General features: G+C 41.4%; 2 protein-coding genes across 2 annotated transcripts; one reads left to right on the top strand and one right to left on the bottom strand.

Annotated features, from left to right (window-relative positions):
* Positions 1–286: 286 nt before the first annotated feature.
* Positions 287–12,673, bottom strand: NSL1 (NSL1 component of MIS12 kinetochore complex). Its single transcript, XM_050893130.1, is given in 7 exon segments — positions 287–1,800; positions 2,412–2,479; positions 5,244–5,298; positions 7,842–7,972; positions 12,018–12,102; positions 12,369–12,508; positions 12,511–12,673. Coding segments are annotated over 7 exon segments (921 nt in total). The 3' UTR covers positions 287–1,521.
* Positions 12,672–18,635, top strand: LOC127014069 (putative deoxyribonuclease TATDN3). Its single transcript, XM_050893118.1, has 11 exons — positions 12,672–12,743; positions 12,818–12,850; positions 12,948–13,021; positions 13,201–13,285; positions 13,947–14,009; positions 15,718–15,827; positions 16,228–16,283; positions 16,499–16,611; positions 17,109–17,165; positions 17,835–17,915; positions 18,267–18,635. Exons 1-11 carry the CDS (start codon positions 12,672–12,674, stop codon positions 18,408–18,410), a joined length of 888 nt encoding a protein of 295 aa, XP_050749075.1. The 3' UTR covers positions 18,411–18,635.
* The last annotated feature ends 444 nt before the right edge of the window (positions 18,636–19,079 follow it).

The following is a 19,079-nucleotide window of genomic DNA, read 5'->3' as shown; positions in this document are numbered from 1 at the left end:
AACGCAGCACGCGTACTCAAAGCAGCTAGAATAGCAAGTCGCTGTGTGAAAAACCGTCCCAGTCACACGTTCCACAGCTTCGCAGCTCCAGCCCCTCTCACATCCTGTCCTCTCTTACATTAGACGCTTTGTAGCCCTGAGATTAATAACAGTTGTGAGTTCAAAGGCGGTAAATGGAACTACTTCAGTTACTCGAGCCAAAATTTAACACAGATGTCTTCTGAAGTACACTCGCTGTTCAGTCACCATCTATTCCAGGATTAGAACTGACAACATTATCTGGAACTTTGATCTTCCTTAATTGATTTAATTTACTTTGTATAAAAACACACATTTGTATATACAAGAGCGGCGGGAAACAAATATTTACATATGATTAAATATACAAAGTCTCAGTACAGATGCTCACCTTTACAAAATAACTAAAACCTGTCACACATTTTCTTGAAAATTTTCAGTCTCTTAGATATTAAGTTGGACCTATCTTCTTACCACAGTACATTTCATTAATAAAGCTTCTGAAAAACCCCTCCATTTACTGTGTGAGATATACGTTACATATTAGACATGAGTATTTACTGCAAGCACATGCAATCATAAACCAGAAAAAGTTATGAATGGTTAAGGCACAATGCTCAATTTAGTACTACTGTGCAATCGTCTAGGTACTAATGTGTAAAGAACAAAAAAAAAAAAAGTTAGCTAGCTCAACTTAATACCATTTACTGGTAGCCTATACTGATCTTTAAAGTTCAGTCAAACATCACAAATGCATGTATGACCCAAGTCAAGATCCTGTAATGTGTAGAAATATTGCCCAGGAAACCCCCAGACTGCATAATGGGATTACATGAAACAAAGTATCAGATGGTAAGATGTGGATGGTTGAATCCTTGTTCAGAAGAGCACACTGCAAGTAAATACATACAATTACTAAAAATCCAAGTTTAAACAAACATGACTATAAATAAGCCCAGCTGACCTAAATTCAGGAAAGGTAGAATAGCAGGGACCAACGCCACATTTGTGCGTGGATTTTCTAAAAACTGTAACATTGTATCAAAGCTGGTGTTTTCAATATGCTCCAGTGTGAATTTCTTCTTTATTTATTTATTAAAAAAATAGCCACCCGACTCAGTAATAAATGAAGGTGCATTAGGAGAACCAGACATTCTCCAACCTCTTTAGAGACATGCTTAATGTAAGTGAGCACTTAGCGGTCTACTAAAAGACTGCCCATATACATAAAGCATGTGCACAAACTCTGAGAAGCATGAGGACTCAAGCTAAATGCTGCAATAAAAGAGCAAAAAATGATGCTACTGGTATGCGTAGGCTTTCATATACCATCAGTGTGACAGTAAAAATAGAAGTATTTAAAAGGATCAAAGACTAAATAATTAAGGAAGCTCCCATGTATAGCACTGAATTAGGGAGGAGATGAAGTTTTAAGAAAAAAGACTGAGCACACTGAGCAAGAGTACAACTGAGATTCCAATCTGAAAATACTGAAGGAGAAATTCATGCGCTGAGAGTAATCTTCCTCCGTCGAAGTGGGTAGCGTCTTCTTTCTGGTGAATCTGCAGCTTTTTTTCTTTTTAGCAAAACATAAGGATTTTTGCTGGTATCAGTGTCTGTTGGTGTGACTTCTCCTGGTGATACGAAATTTTGGACGTTATTTTCCTCCTTCGCCTTGCAACCAGCAAAGACTTCTTGCCGCAGCTTGCAGAGTTCCAAGGTTGGTTGCCAAGTTAAGGCTTGGGAAAAACCTTCTGCTCTTTCTATTAGCGCTGGGAGAGACTGCAAAAACAAACCCAAGTATCTCAAGTTACATGGGAAAAGTAATGGTTACAGTGAATGAAATATGTTAATTAGATTCTGACAGGCACAAAAGCTTCAGTGTCTGCAGAGATGATCCTTAGGATGGCAGGTGAAGGTTGGGAACTCAGAGCTACCAGCCTAACAGTGACCAGGGTCTGCACTCAGAGGCCATGCAAAGAGTATGCCAAGTTTAAATGTTCCTTCATGACATCTCTAAGCTGAATAAGGATCACAGGAACACCACAGTTCACGTCTAAGCTGGTACTGCAGTAATAAATGTCACGTGCCATATGAAGTTGTACAGGTCTTCAAAAGATGTTTTATTTTTCAGATGCTGCAGGTTCTAAAATCTCTGTAAAAAAATATTTCCTATAGTCACAGGGTAATCTTCCTTACTACCATGGGAGGGGGAATGCTTTATAGATACAACTTCAGCAGTCCAAACCTAAAGACGTACTTGCTTCAAAAGTACACACGCAGGCTTTTTTGTACAAAACTATCACCAAGATGAGTTAGAACTCCTGTTTCAGGACATATTATCAGATCAAGAAAATAAAAATATATCCTCTTGGAGCACACAGAGATCTCACCTTCATTGCTCCACTGATCTGTTTGGATGCCACTTCTGTCACCTGCTTCAGATCTGCAATGTAAGCATCTACAGAAAAACATAAAGCTCAAATAAACTTCTGAAACATAACTCCCTCCCCCCAATACTTGCTATCGACTTCTTAGAAATTGGACAGAAAAGCAGTAGAGTCCCTGTATAAAACTTAAACCTACAACACATCCCTTTCACTATAGCATTGAGGATGACAGCTTGTATGTTTTATCTTACTATTATTACTCTTTATCACTCAAAATGTAGTATTGGCTAGCAGTCTCAACTATAGCAAGCCACAGAGTTCTTACTAGAAAACCTACAGCTTATACAAAGCATGAGACACAAAGACAGTATTTGACATAAAGGAAGAGAACAGTTATAAAGAAAAAAAAAAAGATCTGTTTTCAAACCCTTCAAACAAGGAGAATAAACACAACTGTGGAGAAAATGAGATGAAGGAAATCCATTTTAAGGAGGGGAAAAAAATAATCTTACAGTTCCAAGAAGTCAGCTTGTACAGTAAAAGCTACATTTTTCTGCTGGCTTAACTTACCAAGCATTAACACCAAGAATGAATAAGAACCAAGCGTAAACAACATGAACTGCATTAATTCTGCTGGGTTAGTAAGAAAAGAAAGAAAAAGAAGCTTTCAGGAACACTGAAACAGACAGCAGGTGCAGATACTGGGGGAAAATGGCACATATTTGATTGCGATAGCAATGTGAGAAGATCATCAACACAATATACGCTTTTGACGATTGATTTACAAGCAATAATTCTTTACTCAAGAGTTAAACTCTTTAAGTTATTATAAAACTGTTTTGCATGTTCTCCGTCATTATTCTGTCTGCAATGCTATGCCATCAACAAAAACTTAAAATCAGCAGCTAAGCAAGCGTGCTCCTGGGAACGAAGCAGCCTCACCTCCCCTACTATTATTTTTCTGTAGGGTTTCACCAGTGCCTGCAGTAGGATACAACGTTAGATGGTGCACACACCCCTAAACCCTTTCAGGCTTAAGCATTCTGCTTTGAAGTCAATCCTGTTAGTGCTACTGAAGATAAGTGAAGTCAATCACTGTATGCTAGTGCAGGGTGACAGTGATCCCCTGCTGAAATGTAAGCAGCAAGAGATGGTGTTTTGTTAAATTGTCTGTCCGCATGCCCAATGTGCTGATCAGACATGGTTTAGGAACACATACTCCAAGTACGGTCATGGATGCTAAAATGCACCATCATTCAGAGTCTGGAAGGAAAAATAGTCAAACAGCAGCCTCTTTAAACACACCACAGAGGCCTATGAATGCACATTCTCTAAAAGAAGGGTATGTCCATAATGAAGCATTCTTACAGTAGAGTATTGGGATTAGAAGACCGGTGACCCTATGAAATGGCAAGGAAGGAGTTAAGTAAAAGTAAAAATAATTACTTGGATTATTCCAGTTATACAGAAAGACTGACACACAGTTAAATGAAATTTGCCTGCAGGAGTTCAGCTTGACATGGACAGCATTATATTCCTCAGTGTTCAAGGCTTTCCAAAACATAGGGAAATGAAAAAAGGAAACGAAAGGTATTGAGTAATCTAAACATTTTTGGTTTCTGGCCACTGTACTTGCTAAACTGGGATACATAAACTTCCCAAAGACTACATAATACTAAAATTCAGCACAAACTCTATGCTATCTTTGCTAGGACTTTGCTGTTACCAAACCTAAAAAGGCAATACCATAGTGCAAGCTGTTACTAACTTACAAGAAGCAGTTAATTCACATCAGAAAAGCATAGCTCCGGACACTAGCTATGTGTCCACAAGAAAAGAAACCCAGATATGAAGCGACGCTCTTTACTGCTCCTGTTAGCTGCTTTGCTGCACAGGCTGGCATTTCTGGAAGCAATGTCTCCTGTTTACAAAGAGGAAACGATGCCTAGAGTGAAGTCAGATCAGCAGGGTGAGAACTGGAAGATTAAGCTCAGCTTCTCAAACTTTAACACCACTGCTTGTTACACCAGCTTTACATCATGTGCAGTCATCCATAGTGAGGGTTCTGTAACTACGCTTTTCAACTTAGAGCAGCATTGGTAAATTCTGTCATTTTTCAATACTTAAGAACAGGCAAGACAAAACTTTCAATTTCTTAAGGCCAGCCTCAAAAAAGCACATCCCAATCACCAATTGCAAAATACACCACCTTGTTCCAAGGAGTCGGTATAAGGAATCTTTCAAAAGCACGCAGCAAACTTAGGGCGTTGTTTGCAGTTTTGTTTCTTCATCAACCCTTACAAATGACACAGGCAGGATAAAATTTGATGCCTGGTTTGCAAGTTAGGAGAGTCAACACTGCCATCATTGAGTACTACACAACTGCTTTCAATTCCCTGAAGAAACTGACTGATTAGGAAGAGAGACTGAAGCATTTCTAGTATTCATGTAAAAGGAACACAAGAACGGCCAAAGTATAATGTCAGCGATCCATCTAGTTCCCCATCTGGCCTCCACCAGTGGTGAAGGAAAGAAGTAGGAAAACCTCTTGAGGGTAGCTCTGTGACAATTTCTACCCAATACCCACACAGCGGCCAGCTTTTGCCTTTACGTACAGTGCCTAACAGCAGACAGTGCTCAGAAGAAGAGAAATGGGTACAACAAACTGATGCAGCAATACATTCAGTTATGACAAACTTCTAGCTATTTTAGTTAATTATTTAAACAGTCAGTAATTTTAAGCAAGTTTAAAGAAAGCTTCTTAAACATTTACAGCTAGCCAGTAAGGTAGGCAGTGCTTCCTCAGTACAGTTGCCCTCCCCGTGAAATCTTTACCTTGAGAAGGCTGTGATCTTATCTCTTCTGGTGTTACAAAAGGCTGGTAGAGCTTCTGCATATTCAAAAAAAGAAAAATTCTGAAATACCCTCTTGGTTTAATAGATATCTAATGTACACATAGCAGTCAGAACAATGGAGAAAGGCTAATACAAGGAGATGGTGGTTGAAATATTTAGATAAAGAATGTATTAGATGCACAGTTTATAGATACTCAGTTACTGGAAACAGTGTTCTGGTTAACACAGTTAAGTTCACTGCAAACACATCTCCAAAATCTGCTTTAGTTTGCAGAATTCTAATTATTAAAGCATGAGAACTAAACTGAAACCCAGGCATTTTGGAAGAAGCATTGCCACCTGCTGCACAACTGAGGAAAAAGAGCTGCTCTGGCTTCTAAGGAGCCATTCACAAAAACAGTATGCTTTCAGAGGAGCAAACTCGAACAAAGGGTACATTAAGACAAAAAGCTAAGAAAGAGAAAACTATTTAAATGACTACATTCTAGCCCTGCAATTACTTATGCATGAATAAGAACACTCTCCTTCACAGACCAGGCTCTCTCTCTCTTTGGTCCTACTGTGAGTCTTGTGACTTGACATCAATTAATTGTGACATGAAGTTAACTAATAATAAATAATGAATACAACTAATATTTAGTTATATTAAAGGTGGAATTAGAAGTAACTACTGGCGAAGAAGGAAACAAAGCAAAGACATGGGAACATAAATTATATCATCTGCAAGTTAGTATTCTTCTCCACTTCAGGAGCTGTCCCTCAACCTTCTTCAACCAAAAACAAGTAGGAGGAAAGTTAATTATTCCTCCCTGTAGTTTTACCAGCGCAAATTTTTCACAGTTCACACATCTTCTTAGCAAGTTTACAGTAACAGCTCCAAGCAGAAGAACAAACATTGCTTGCATTATCCTCAAACATAACAGAACGTATTGACTGAAAACCTACAAGATGATCTCTTGCTTTGTCAATTATAGGGGGATCACCACACTAAATGAGTGGTTCTCTCCAGATAAACTGCAGTTAATTAGCACGTCTTCATAGCTGCTCTTTATGCCTCAGAAAACATGCATCACAGGAGTAGCTAGGGTCAAAAAAGAACATAAAAATTCCTCAACCAAAAGCAGAGAAACCACTAGTACCTTCGCAGAAGCAGCCAAGAGGGGAAAAAAAAGCCACTTCATTTACAGAGATAAACTAAAAACTGTCTATATTTTGCAGACACTTTTAATTAAAATAATCATCTAGTTGTGGTGGTGTAAAATTTGAAGAGGTCAGCAATAGAAAAAAGGTAGCATGAGAGGCATTCTAAAAAACTAATCCACTTTGGCACTCAGGTAGAATATAGTTTTCCTTTTGCAGAAAGATTAAAAGGTCTTGTTGAATCTCAGTGTTATGCAATAGCATATTCTATTTTAGTTGATTTTTTTTGTTTGGTTTACAGACTTGATATATCAACAAAAGGCAATATATGTTAGAAAATATCTCAGATTTAAGACAAATATATACCCATGCACTTTTACTTACTGTAAATCACCTATGCCTGGCTCACCTAGAGAGTTAGTTACTTTTGACAATTTTAGTCCTCAGAAATGCAATGCAGGCTCTTAAACAACTTTCTAAAAAAAATCCCTGTCTTCTTTAGTATAGAATCACAGAATAGCTGAGGTTGGAAAGGGCCTCTAAAGACAGTCTAGTCCAACCCTCTACTGAAAGCAGAGCCAACTACAGCAGGTTGCTCAGGACCTCATCCAGTCAGGTTCTGAATATCTCAAAGCATGGAGACTCCACAGTCTCGCTGGGCAACCTGTGCCAGTGTTTAACTACCTTCACAGTCCTTTTTTATTTTTATTTTTAAATGGTTAAATGGAATTTCCTGCATTTCCATTTGTGCCCATTGCCTCTTTCCTCCCCCCCCCCCCCCGAAAATGACTCCTAATTAATCAGCAGGTAAGCAAAAGGCAGGCCTAACGTAACTGCAGGAAAGAATTTAGCAACCAAGGACGTGACTGGGTTGTTTAATGCCAGTAATTACTTTACACTCAGTGTCAAAAAAAGAGAGAAATTACTGCACCTATTCATTAATACACACTACTTTTTTTTCCCCTTTCTTTACTGAAAGTACTTACTCAATGTAGTCATTAGCTCAACAAAAGTGCTTAGGAAAACACAGACATCTTTTTAAAAGTCATATACTGCACATGATAATATCTGTATGTATCATAACATTTAGTACTTCAACCAGCCTTCAGCCAAGGATTTCAGAAACCCGGATTTGACAAGATAAATAGGTGTATACTGGCTTGTAAATCATGAGTCATCATGTTGACGCAATCTGCTTAAGTAACTTGCTGAACTGTGCCACAGGCCCAATTCACTCATAGTCACACCCCTTTGTAGCAAACCTCATTTTACTGAAGAACAAATTAATACAAAGAAACAATTTCATTATATGACAAAGAATCAAAAGCAACCATGGGAAGGAGTTTAAAGGTCAACATTTGATGATTTATTTCTTCAAGTTACACGTGGTCAGCAGCTACTATATGCAAAGGTTTTCTGAAAATCTTACGTTACTCACCAACATCTCTTGCTCTGCTTTCATGGTTTGGATAGCATGCATCAGTACCTTTTTAGGCCACTGCTTACGCTTTGTTGTTGTCTCTACTATTATTTCATCAAAGTGATCTTCAAGAATTTTGATGTTGGAACCTAAAAATTACAAACACACAAAGTTATTATAGGAATTCTCCTACAATTTTTTTTTAATTTGAGACAAAGTTATAAGGAAAAAGACAGCTTTAGATCTGAAATAAGAAATCATGCATGATTATCAGTGAAGATAAAGATATCTGTCTTGGATCTCCTTGTAAGGTGATACAGAAATTGGAGCACAACTTGATATTGACCAGTTACTTTTGAAGTAAGGGAGCTGGTGAGAATGGGGGAGGCAGGGAATGATCTGGGGAAAAAACAAAAACGTATTTTTCTCTAGGCACTCTGAATCTATAAAGAAAACCTCACAAAGAAATGGTTATCTTTCGAGATAATTTGTTTTTCAACTGAAGAAAAGCAATGCAAGATGCAGCAAGAAAAATGGTTTATCTGTGTAATTTACAAGTGTTAAACAAACACCAACTGTTCAAACAGTAATCTGAAGCCTAACTGATTTTATATCATATAGAGCAGATATGCAGTTTAATTTTAAAATCCTTCTATGAATTTTTGACAATATACAATGCCACCTTAACGAAACACCGTTCCTGGAAATACTCTGCATCCTGAGGACGTCTGTAATTACTAGTCATATGGAGTTTGCAAAAAAACAAAACATGTCTGCTTTCAACATTTGAGGCCCAAGAGACTGTATCTGGTAGGAGCTAACTTTCATAGCTTGCTTTTCCAATCGTAAGATTAGACTAAATACCTGGAACATATTTTCAGCTCTTGACTGAAGTGTTTTGACCACTGCTACCCTACTACAGGTACTCAGCTTCCTCAAGATTGCAACTAAACTTAACAATTTTAAAAGCTTAAGATATATTTTAAAACTGGTTTCAAAATTTAGTAAATGCCTGTGCTGCCCTGACATCACACACCATCATTACAAACTATAAAAATTAAGAGTTCTAGAAGAAAACAGAATTAACCACTCAATCTTATATCCTAACTGTGTGTAACTGAAAGGTAGTGCATATTTCTATATTCTTCCATCTGCACACTCCTATAATTTTTCTCCCCTGATGGAGATTTGAAACGTTGACAACAGTCTTGCTTTTTTATTTTTTTAATTTAATTTTGCAAACTCCTTAGCATTTAAATTCACTGTCTCCACTAACGTCTTGAGCACAACTTGCAAGCCATGCAATGTTTTCAATCCAGTGGTAAAGAATGGATTTTGAGCACCCTCTCTTGGTTAATCTGTGCAGAATCAGGTGATTGTAAACCTCAGAAAGGCAAAATCAACGTTTTAAGAGCGTGCATTTGTTTTGTTTTGTTTGTTTTAGGATCACCATGAAATCATTTAAGTATAGAGAGGAAAGACTTGAGCCACTGGTCAACGTAAACACCAAAGGCACAAAATGCCAGATCACTTGGTGATTCAAACTGGATCAGATAGGGAAATGAGTAAATTTACGTCAAATTAAAAAGCACTATACAGTCCTTACACCTGCTTTATGCCAGCTGTAGGAAGATGACAGTATCTCAGCTGGCATAAAGTTAGACTTGTACAGACAAAGGCTAACTTACTGAAAATAACATCCAACTGGCCCTGTTAAGAAAATCCTCTTACGAATTTTTGAACAAACTGGAATTAGTTAAGTGAGCCTGAATCAGTTCAGCATTTTGCATCGCGAGACTACTGCATTTTTGACTTTGTAGTCAATGGAGTTGGAGTTTGATCATTCTATAACTACAACTGCAGAAGCTTCCTGATCAAAAAACATTTCAAAGAGCTCTTTCTCCATAGCCAGTTCAATATATCTGTATTTTCGGCTTCGTGCAACTGTAAAAAGCATCAAGTTACAGGCAAAGAACATCTAACACTAACTCAGGTGAGCAAATGAATCACAATGAAATTTTCTTTGGACACCAGACTACCAAGAATCTCCACTACTATTATTCAAAAGACAATAATTATAAAAATATTGTATATATTACATATAAAGATATGACTATATAGCAATAATTATAGACATTTACTTAATTTATATATTAAATAGTAGCAACAGACATACTACTAGGGTCTCTTGGTAGGAAGAGATCTTGGCCAATGCCCCTAGTACAAAATCACTCAAGCTGGAAGGGCCCTCAGGAGGTCTCTCCTGACTCAAGCCTCCTGCTTACAGCAGGGTCAACACACAGTTCAAACCAGGTTGCTCAGGACTTTCATCCAGTTGGTTCTTGGAAGCCTCCAGTGCTGGACACTACACAAGCTCTCTGGGCAACCTTTTCCAATGCTGAGTTATCCTAATAGTGAATTATTACTTCCTTACATCAAGTCAGAACCTCCCCTTTTAATTTATGACCCTTACCTCTGTGCACCTCAATAAATAGCCTGGCTCCATATTCTCAGTAACCTCCTCGCAAGTACTGGAAGGCTGGCTTGTCTTCTCTGGGCTAAACAAGCCCAGTTCCTTCAGTCTCAACTCATAGGGCAAGTGCTCCAGTCCCCTGGCCGTCTTGGCAGCCTCTGATGAACTCACTCCAGTTTATCAACAATTTTCCTATACTGGGGAGTCCAAAAATGAGCGCGCTACTCCAGATGTGCTCTAGTAAGTGCAGAGTGAAGGCAAATAATCGCTTCCTTGGATCTACTGACTACACTCCTGTTAACACAATATACTAGGCTGGCTCAGGGTTAGCCTGCCAGGACCCCCAGGTCCTTCTCATCCTGTACCCCTGCAGGGGGTTATCTCTTCGCAGCTTTAGGGCTTTGCTTTTTATTCTTGTTGAATTTCATGAGATTCCCATAGATGCGTTTCTCCAGCCTGTTTATGTTGCCCTGAATGGGCCTGCCCTTGAGCACATTCACTGCGTGCCACTCTGGTTCATGTCAGCTGCGAACTGGGTGAAGGCATCTTTCATCTCCTCCTCCAGGTCACAGATAAAGACATTAAACAGAATGGGTCCCAGATTAGACACCTGAGGAACTCTGCTTGTAATCAGCCCTGAGGTAAAAGTATGAACCATTAAACACTACCCTCTAACCTCAATGATCCAGTCAGGATTCTCACCTACCTAGACCATAACATCCTAGCTTGGATGCTCTGGGAGACTGTGTCATTGAGTACTGGAGCAATTCCAATGGAAGAACACCAAGAGTTCGGAGTACATGATGTACAAGAAGCAGCTGAGGGAGCTGGGTTTGTTCAGCCTGGAGAAGAGAAGGCTAAAGGGTAATTTAACTGCTACCCTCAGCTACCTAAAGGGTGGTTCTAGAGAGGACAGAGGCAGGCTCTTCTCAGAGGTATGCAGCAAAAGGATGAGAGGCAACAGATACGTTACAGTAAAGGAAATTCCAACAGGCCACAGGAAAGAAAATTTTCACCATCAGGGCAGTCAAACACAGAAACTGACTGCCCAGAGAGGGCAGAAAGCCTCCGGACTTGGATCCTGTTGCTGTGTTCTAGCTTTAAAAATAGATCACCTTACCTTATTCCATTAAATGTTACATACTCCCTTTATTCTAATAAGAGAAGCTGATGAAATAGAACATGCTCTTTCCTAACCTCCCGAATGAAAAATCTTGCTTTGAAATACTGACTTTCTAAAAGCTTGCTGTAGACTTTCCAGCAAGACAGCTGCCATTAAACTTAGTTAAACCTTTGTTTTTCCCATACTAATATCAGATACTTTCAGAGTCTCTATGCTACTTTTCTCTAGTAGTCGAGGGCAGATCCTTTAAGTTAGGTAGGCACCATACTAGTGATAGCTGGAACTTGTGCCTCAAGATCTAAAACGATCTTGACAGAACTGTCAAACAAGCAACGGTCCTTCAGATAAAGCACCTTCCCCTTCCCTCTTCTCTTGGATACAGGTCCCTACGCATCCTTCTTTTCGCTTATGAACACTGCTCTGCAAGAATCATGCTCCTGCAGTGCAGCACTTCAGATCTTTACAGGGGCACATCTGAGCTGGAGTTTGACCTTACCTGCCACAGACAGCCGGGGGAAAAACTGCCCCATTAAAAATATCACATGCAAAAACCAAACCACAGCCACCCAGCAGGCAATCAATGGAAACCAACGCATACCACTCTGCAGCTCGGAGTCATCCGAAGTCTCCTCCCAGGGCTGCCCATTAATGGTAACGTTCTCCCGCACCGCTGTTTCGAAGTTCTGCAAGACACGGCAGAGCCTGAGAAGCCATCCTTCAGGCACAGGTACGCAACATCTGCAGCTGGAAAGGCCCCTCCTGCCTCACCGCCCTGCCCGGCTTGGCCAACCTCGGGGGAAACAGCTACATAAACCCGCTAAGCTAAGGGCTGACACCATGGGGCGCCTCAGTGTGGTGCCGGGCCCCTGGCAGGAGCGGGGACAAGCGCTCAGAGACGAGACCCGGTAGCGCCGGGCCTCCCCGCGCCCCGCTTCCCCCTCGGTCTCACCCAGAGCGCGTCTCCCGCGGCGGCGGGTCCGCCCGGCTGCCCCTGGGCCAGGGCCCGCACGAAGGGCGCGCAGAGCGCCATCACCTCGCTCAGGCCGCGCCGCGAGCAGCACTGCACCCGCGGGTCCTGCCGGGCGGCGGCGGCGCCGGGCTGAGCGGTGGCCCCGCGCCCGCCTCCCCCGGCGGCGGCAACAACGGCGGCGCCGGGCCGGCCGCCATTTCCCGCCTCGGACGCAGGGAAAATGCCGGCCCGGAAGGGGAACCCGCGGCCTCCCCGCCTCTTCCCCTCAGCCCTGGGCGCGGCATGGCGGCGGCGGTGGCGGCGGCGGGGCCGGTGGACTGCCACTGCCACCTCGCCGCGCCCTGCTTCCAGACGGTGAGGCGCGGAGGGGCGGGCGGGGGTTGGCGGCGGCGCGGCCCCGGCGCTAAGGCGGTGCGTGTCTCTTGCAGGACGTGGCGGCCGTGGTGCGGGCGGCGGAGCAGGTGAGGCGGCCGGCAGCGACCCTCTCCCCGCTCCTCCCCGGCCCCACCGCCCGGCCCGGCCTGGCCTCAGCGGGGCGGGGGTTTCTGTCTGCTGCAGGCGGCGGTGTCGGCGCTGGTGGTGGTGTCGGAGCAGGCCGGCGAGTTCCGGAGCGTCGTGGCGCTGTCGGAGAGGTGCGAGGCCGGCGGGGGGGCGCGGCGCCCACCCGTGTCCCGGCCGTGGGGTCCGCGCCTTGGCGGGAGCGACTGGGTGACGCGCTGCCCTCTTCCTTGGTCAGGCCGGCCATTCTTTTTGACTTTAAACTTGCTCTCTCTGTGGTCTTTCCTGCTACTGATATCTATTCCGTGTCTAGATTCCCAGGGTTTGTTTTGCCATGCCTGGGAGTTCACCCGGTTCAAGAGATTTCGCCAGAGGAACAGCGCAGTGTTACTTTGAAGGTAAAACACAGGCAAGTTAGATTAGCGCAGCTATAAAATACTGCTGGGACTGCTCAGGGCAGACGACGGGATGCTCTGGTCTGCCTGATTTAACTTCAGATCTGCCTAGTGATTTTTCTGCACTTCTGTAATACAGAAGGCCCAGCGGACCAAATCCCAGGGTCTCTTAGCACATCCATCTGTCCGCGTTAGTCCTAAAGCAGAATTGTTCACTGGAGTCATCTGGCTGTATCACTGCAGTGAAATAGTTTTAAAAATCCCAAGTGAGTCCTTTGCTTACAGCGAACAGCACACGTGTGTGTTTGCAGATGTCCCTTTGTTAGCACGGGAAGTAGAAGGCGACCGTTTGTGCCCTTAGCCTGAAAAACTTGGAGAGCTGTCTGCAGCCATTTAATGTTGCCAGGCTTTTTATGGGCCCTGTTTTAATTACATCTTCTGCTCCTGTGGAAAGATAACTTGAAATGAAGGATCATTAAGTAAAGAAGGGAAATCCTGCAGGTTTCTAAAATCTGTCTGACCACACAACTCACAGTAATAGCAAGTTTTAAGGTATAGAATTTAAGAACAATGAAGGAAACTCCAATTTAATCATAATGCTGTGTTCATACCCCTTCCATCTTGTAAGATCAGTGAGGGTTGCATCTTTAATTTGTTCTTGCAGGATCTGGATGCTGCGTTGCCGCTTATAGAACTCTACAAAGATAAATTGGTGGGGATTGGAGAAGTAAGTAGAATTCCGTAACTTGTTTAAATGTCTATGGCTTTGGCAGCATCTGTCACCAGAATTACAAAAACTTAGTGAATACTTGGTTTTGTGTACACAATAAGTATTGCTATCAGTCTGAACAAGCGCTAAGTCTGATTTGTAATTCTCTTAACGTGCTTTCCTTCATAGATTTGCCTGATTCCCTCTTTTCCTTCATTATCATTATTAGGAAATAGATGGCATTTATGCTGATGGATTGTCTTGGTTTCGGCTGGAATAGAGTTAATTTTCTTCTTAGTAGCTGGTACAGTGCTGTGTTTTGGATTTAGTATGAGAATAATGTTGACAACACGCTGATGTTTTAGTTGTTGCTGAGTAGCGCTTATCTTAAGTTTAAGGATTTTTTGGTTTCCCATGCTCTGCCAGCAAGCAGGTGTCTAAGAGGCTGGGAGGGAGCATAGCCAGGGCAGCTGACCTGAACTAGCCCAAGGGATATTCCATACCATAGAACGTCATGCCCAGTATATAAACAGTGGGGAGTTGGCTGGGAGGGGCGGATCGCGGCTCTGGCATTAGTCAGCGGGTGGTGAGCAATTGCATTGTGCATCACTTGTCTTTTCTTGGGTTTTATTTCTCTTTTTTTGTTCTATTTTTTTCATTACAATTATTATTATATATTATTATTCTTAGTTAGTAGTGTATTTTATTTTACTTTAGTTATTAAGCTGTTCTTATCTCAACCCATGAGTTTTACCTTTTTTTCTGATCCTCCTCCCCATCCCACTGGGAGAGGGGAGGGGGAAGCGGCTGCATGCTGCTTAGTTGCTGGCTGGGGTTAAACAACATGGATTTAGTAGGAAGACTGCATAATTATGCTATATTGTCTTAGACCCGAATGTCTTTTGACCTATTCTCTGGCACAGTGAAGTGTCGAGTCACATTGTTATCCTCATTGAGATCCTTCCTGCCTTCTTCCCTGACAAAGTTAGGCTAAGCTATGATTTCAGTACACCTCGCCGACTTGTACAGTCCTTTTTTCTTGTGATCCCTCATCTGTCTGTATCCATATGTTGTCTCCTGTCTTACATTTGTTTATAAACTAATTGAGGATTGAAAGCTTTAGGGTAGAGTCTGCCTATTCTGTGTGTTGGTACTGGAGGGACTTATGGCTGGCTGCAGAAAAAGCAGTAATTGGCAGAGCTTTGTAGCTAAACTTGCCATGTTGTACTTGTACTGTACTGTATATCAGGGACTTTGGTTGGTGTAACTGTGAATGGGGCTGCTTTGACAAACTTTAAATTTTGCCTGAATGTGTTTAAATCAAAAAAGTATAGAATTAATGGGTAATTTTTGCTAGAGATTGGACTAAAGCTACAGGTTCAAGTCAGAAATTTTACTTGTATTGGAGATCCAGATTTGAGATTTAATCTGAAATAATATTCAATAGAATATAAACCCCCAGAAAACCAGTTACAGATTAAAATGTTAAATACCCTTGTTAGTAACTATCTGCCCACAAATGCTTTCATAGTTGAAAAGCTTATGGTTGAGAATGGATTCCTTTCTGAGTTAAGCTACAGTTGAGCTCATTTTAGTTGCAGTCTCTACTATATATATTTTGAAATGCCTTGCAGTTTTGAAGCATTTTTTGCCTTTATATATGGTGTTGTGGTTTAGTCAAGCGTTAGGACTGTAAAACTTTCTCACCTCTCTTCTTGTACTGTAGGTTGGACTAGATTTCACTCCCAGATTTGCCAGCACGGATGAACAGAAGGAAGGACAAAGACAGGTTTTGATCAAGCAGATTGAGTTAGCAAGAAGACTGGATTTGCCTTTGTGGGTTTTGTTTATACTAGTAGGAGAATTTGCCAGATCTCAGTAACATGTGGAAATATTTCCCAGGATTTATAGTTACTAAGAGCCCACAGAACTTTTCTTACATGGATTAAACTGGCATTAGTGTCCTGTCAGTCTCCCGTTTGAGATTTAATTATAGAATTTTCCCTGTGTTTGCACTTGAATACAGTGGTCTTCTGTGTCCTGTCCTTGCTGTGTTGTTGCTATATCTTCACTGTAGCTAAAATGATTCATATATACGTCTCTAGATTTTTTTTCCTGATAAAAGGTGTAATACAGATTAATTATTTTGATCCCAAAATGCTGTTAGTTTGTTTGTGTTTACAAAAAAAAGTATTTTGCTGAATTTCCTAATGCCGGGCCTCTCCTTGCTGTGCAGAAATGTTCATTCCCGCTCAGCTGGAAGACCAACCATTAATCTCTTAAAGGAACAAGGTATGTTTTTAATGCATTTTCTCCATCATGGCTTTTGTCAACAGCATTTCTTCAGTTGTGCCATGTCCTCACATCAGTTTGTGTACATGAAACTTGGGAGGAATAGTGCAGAGATTCTGTGTTCATTCTTTATGGGACCGAGGTCCCATTGGAAGCTGACATTGCAGACCTACTGTAAACACTGCTAATGATTTGGTTTGCTTCTTTTCTCTGAGGTGCTACAAAGGTGTTACTCCATGCATTTGATGGAAAGCCATCTGTAGCGATGGAAGGGGTGAAAGCTGGATACTTCTTCTCCATTCCTCCTTCCATTATAAGGAGTGAACAGGTAACGTTTAAAGGGGTATGCTCCTTCTCGGTGCTTTGGGGTTGCAGGTAATAGCTGACAGTTTATCATGATGGCAAACATGACTGTTTTCACTGTGCAGCTCAAGAATATGCTTGTTTTTTAAGTCTACAGTTTGAAGTGGGACTAGCAGTACTCGCGTACGGTTGCTGTCACCTGACACTTCACAATAGAAGTTTCAGTTGCTTTATAGCCTTGCACATTTTTACTTTGGCTAAATTTCTGCCTGGGGCTTTTGCCTTAGCTAGACTTCTGGGGGGAAATTTTGGCTGAAACAGTTCAGCTATTCCTAAGAAATAAAGATAAAGAAAATAGGCTTTTTTTTTCTGATTTTAATGTGGTTTCTGGTGAACTCTTCTTTGGTTTCTAGTGAACTCTTCTTTGGAAGCTTCTGTCACTGTACTGTTTTAGAGTAGGGACATGACATGTGGAAAAGGACCAGTTTCTATCTCAGTGCTGTGGCACTTTCTGTTCAACAGGAAATCTGCTCAAATTGGCTAAGTTACAGACCTTTGAAGAATTGTGATTATCACAAGGTATGCCCAGCAAAGAAGCAGCTAAATTGCTTAAAGACAGCATTGGTCAGGTTCAGCCCTTGATTTGGTGAGACTGCTCTTGTAATTTCTACTCTGGGCTGCCGCAAGCTATGCTGACTTCTTATTTTGGGGTAGCAATCTGTTTCCATCCTGCACCATCATCACTTTCTGTGATAAGCTCAGGAAATGTAAGAAAGGAAGAGGCATGATTCAAATGGAGGGGGTGTGAGGGATGGATATAGATAAGGATGAGGTTAGGAAGTTGGAGAAAGGAAAGCAAAATGGGATTGAGGGGTAAAAGCAGAGATGGGAAAAAGGTGCACAAGTATTATATACAGAAAAATAGCAAATTAAAATTACATTGGCAACTCTAAATATAGGGTATTTTGTGCAATGTAACTACATGATTTAATAAATAACAATGGATTCAGTGTTTAGATAATAGTACTTCAGATATTTAGAAAACAGGATAATCCTAATTTGAAGGGACTCCTTGAGCAGTTCCTGGTATTCTTGCTTCCATTCTGAAATTGTTGATGAAATGCAGACAGTGGCACCGAAGTCTTTTGGCATTCCTTTTAAATGCAGAGGATATCCTCCCTTCATACATTTTTTTCCCCACAGGTCTAAGTGCATAAAGCATTTAATAGCTGTCTTATTTTCTTCAAGAAGCAGAAGCTTGTGAAGCTGTTGCCTCTGGAACATATGTGCTTGGAAACTGACTCTCCTGCGCTGGGGCCTGAAAAACAGGTAAATGATGGGGGGGATGACTTCTATGTATGTATATCCAAACCCACACCTTATGGAGGTCAGTTACTGTCATGGGAGAGTGAAGTAGTGTAAGCGTGGGTGCAAGGGGCGAAAGAGGTTGCCAAGTGAAAATTTTGAGATGAGCAAGTCGGTGTTCCTGAGGCTGGGAAAGGAGAAGAAATTCCAGGAATGGGCAAAGGGGAAAATAATCCGAGAAGAACAGATACATGTAATTTCTTTGGCACACATGCCACAATGTGGCTGAAGTTGTGTCAGGAAGTACTGAATCTGAAACATCTATGATTTGTAGGGATCTGTAATTTGGTCTGGTTTTTGTTTGTTTGTTTTCAGGTGAGAAATGAACCAAAAAATATTTACATTGCTGCAGAATATATTGCCAAAATTAAAGGAATTCCAGTTGAAGAAGTTATAGAAGTGACTACACAGAATGCACTGAAAGTATTCCCCAAACTTCAGAACTTTCTTCGGATATAGATTCAGAAACTGAAATATATGATATTGCAGAAACTATTATTTATGGTGTAACTAATAAAACCAACGTGCGTCTTGTCTTAAAGTGGAGTTTTGCTGTTGGAAAGTTCAAGAAGTGAACAGAGTGTTATATAGATGCATAGGATGAATATAGGGAATTTCTCAAAGACCTTTAGTATGCACCATTGTCATCTCTTGGATGTGATAAAGACAGGTTGTTCATTTGCATCTCTCGTGTCTCTGAATGAATGCTTTGTAAAGAAGAGCACCATAAAATTGTCACTTCAGTTTCTCAGAGTCCTTGCTCAGCTGCTCCTAGTCTGGGAGGTGGCTAATGTGCAGTGTTTAACGTCCCCCTCATTCCTTAGTTTCTGCTGACTGAAAGTCACACGGTTGTGGGCCCACTCGTGATACGTAAGCTCCTGTTAGGACTTGCAGGCTGCACATCCCTTTCTGAGCCATTAAAAAAACCCCAGCTGGATGGACATTCTCTGTATGTTGTGTTGACTGGGCTCTGTGAGCGGTGCAGAAGCAACACCTCTGATTTCCTTCAAAATACAGTTGGAAGGAAAGAATTACAGCCCTTCTCTCCTTTTCCCTTGTATACAGTAACTTAACAGTTGCTCAGATCTTGGCTATTTTGAGAAGCATTTGCTTTGATGTTTTATATTT

The sequence above is a fragment of the Gymnogyps californianus genome, chromosome 3, assembly GCF_018139145.2.
Source record: "Gymnogyps californianus isolate 813 chromosome 3, ASM1813914v2, whole genome shotgun sequence".
NCBI classification, from domain to species: Eukaryota; Metazoa; Chordata; class Aves; order Accipitriformes; family Cathartidae; genus Gymnogyps; species Gymnogyps californianus.
Note: the sequence above shows the minus strand (reverse complement) of the source record. Positions and strands in the feature narration are given on the sequence as shown.

What these genes read in the sequence shown, in the direction of transcription:
- LOC127014069 (XM_050893118.1), top strand. Translation starts at nt 12,672, where the DNA reads ATGGCGGCGGCGGTGGCGGCGGCGGGGCCGGTGGACTGCCACTGCCAC. An exon ending in CCGCGCCCTGCTTCCAGACG is followed by an intron (nt 12,744 to 12,817) that starts GTGAGGCGCGGA and finishes TGTCTCTTGCAG; the next exon opens with GACGTGGCGGCCGTGGTGCG. An exon ending in AATTGGTGGGGATTGGAGAA is followed by an intron (nt 14,010 to 15,717) that starts GTAAGTAGAATT and finishes CTTGTACTGTAG; the next exon opens with GTTGGACTAGATTTCACTCC.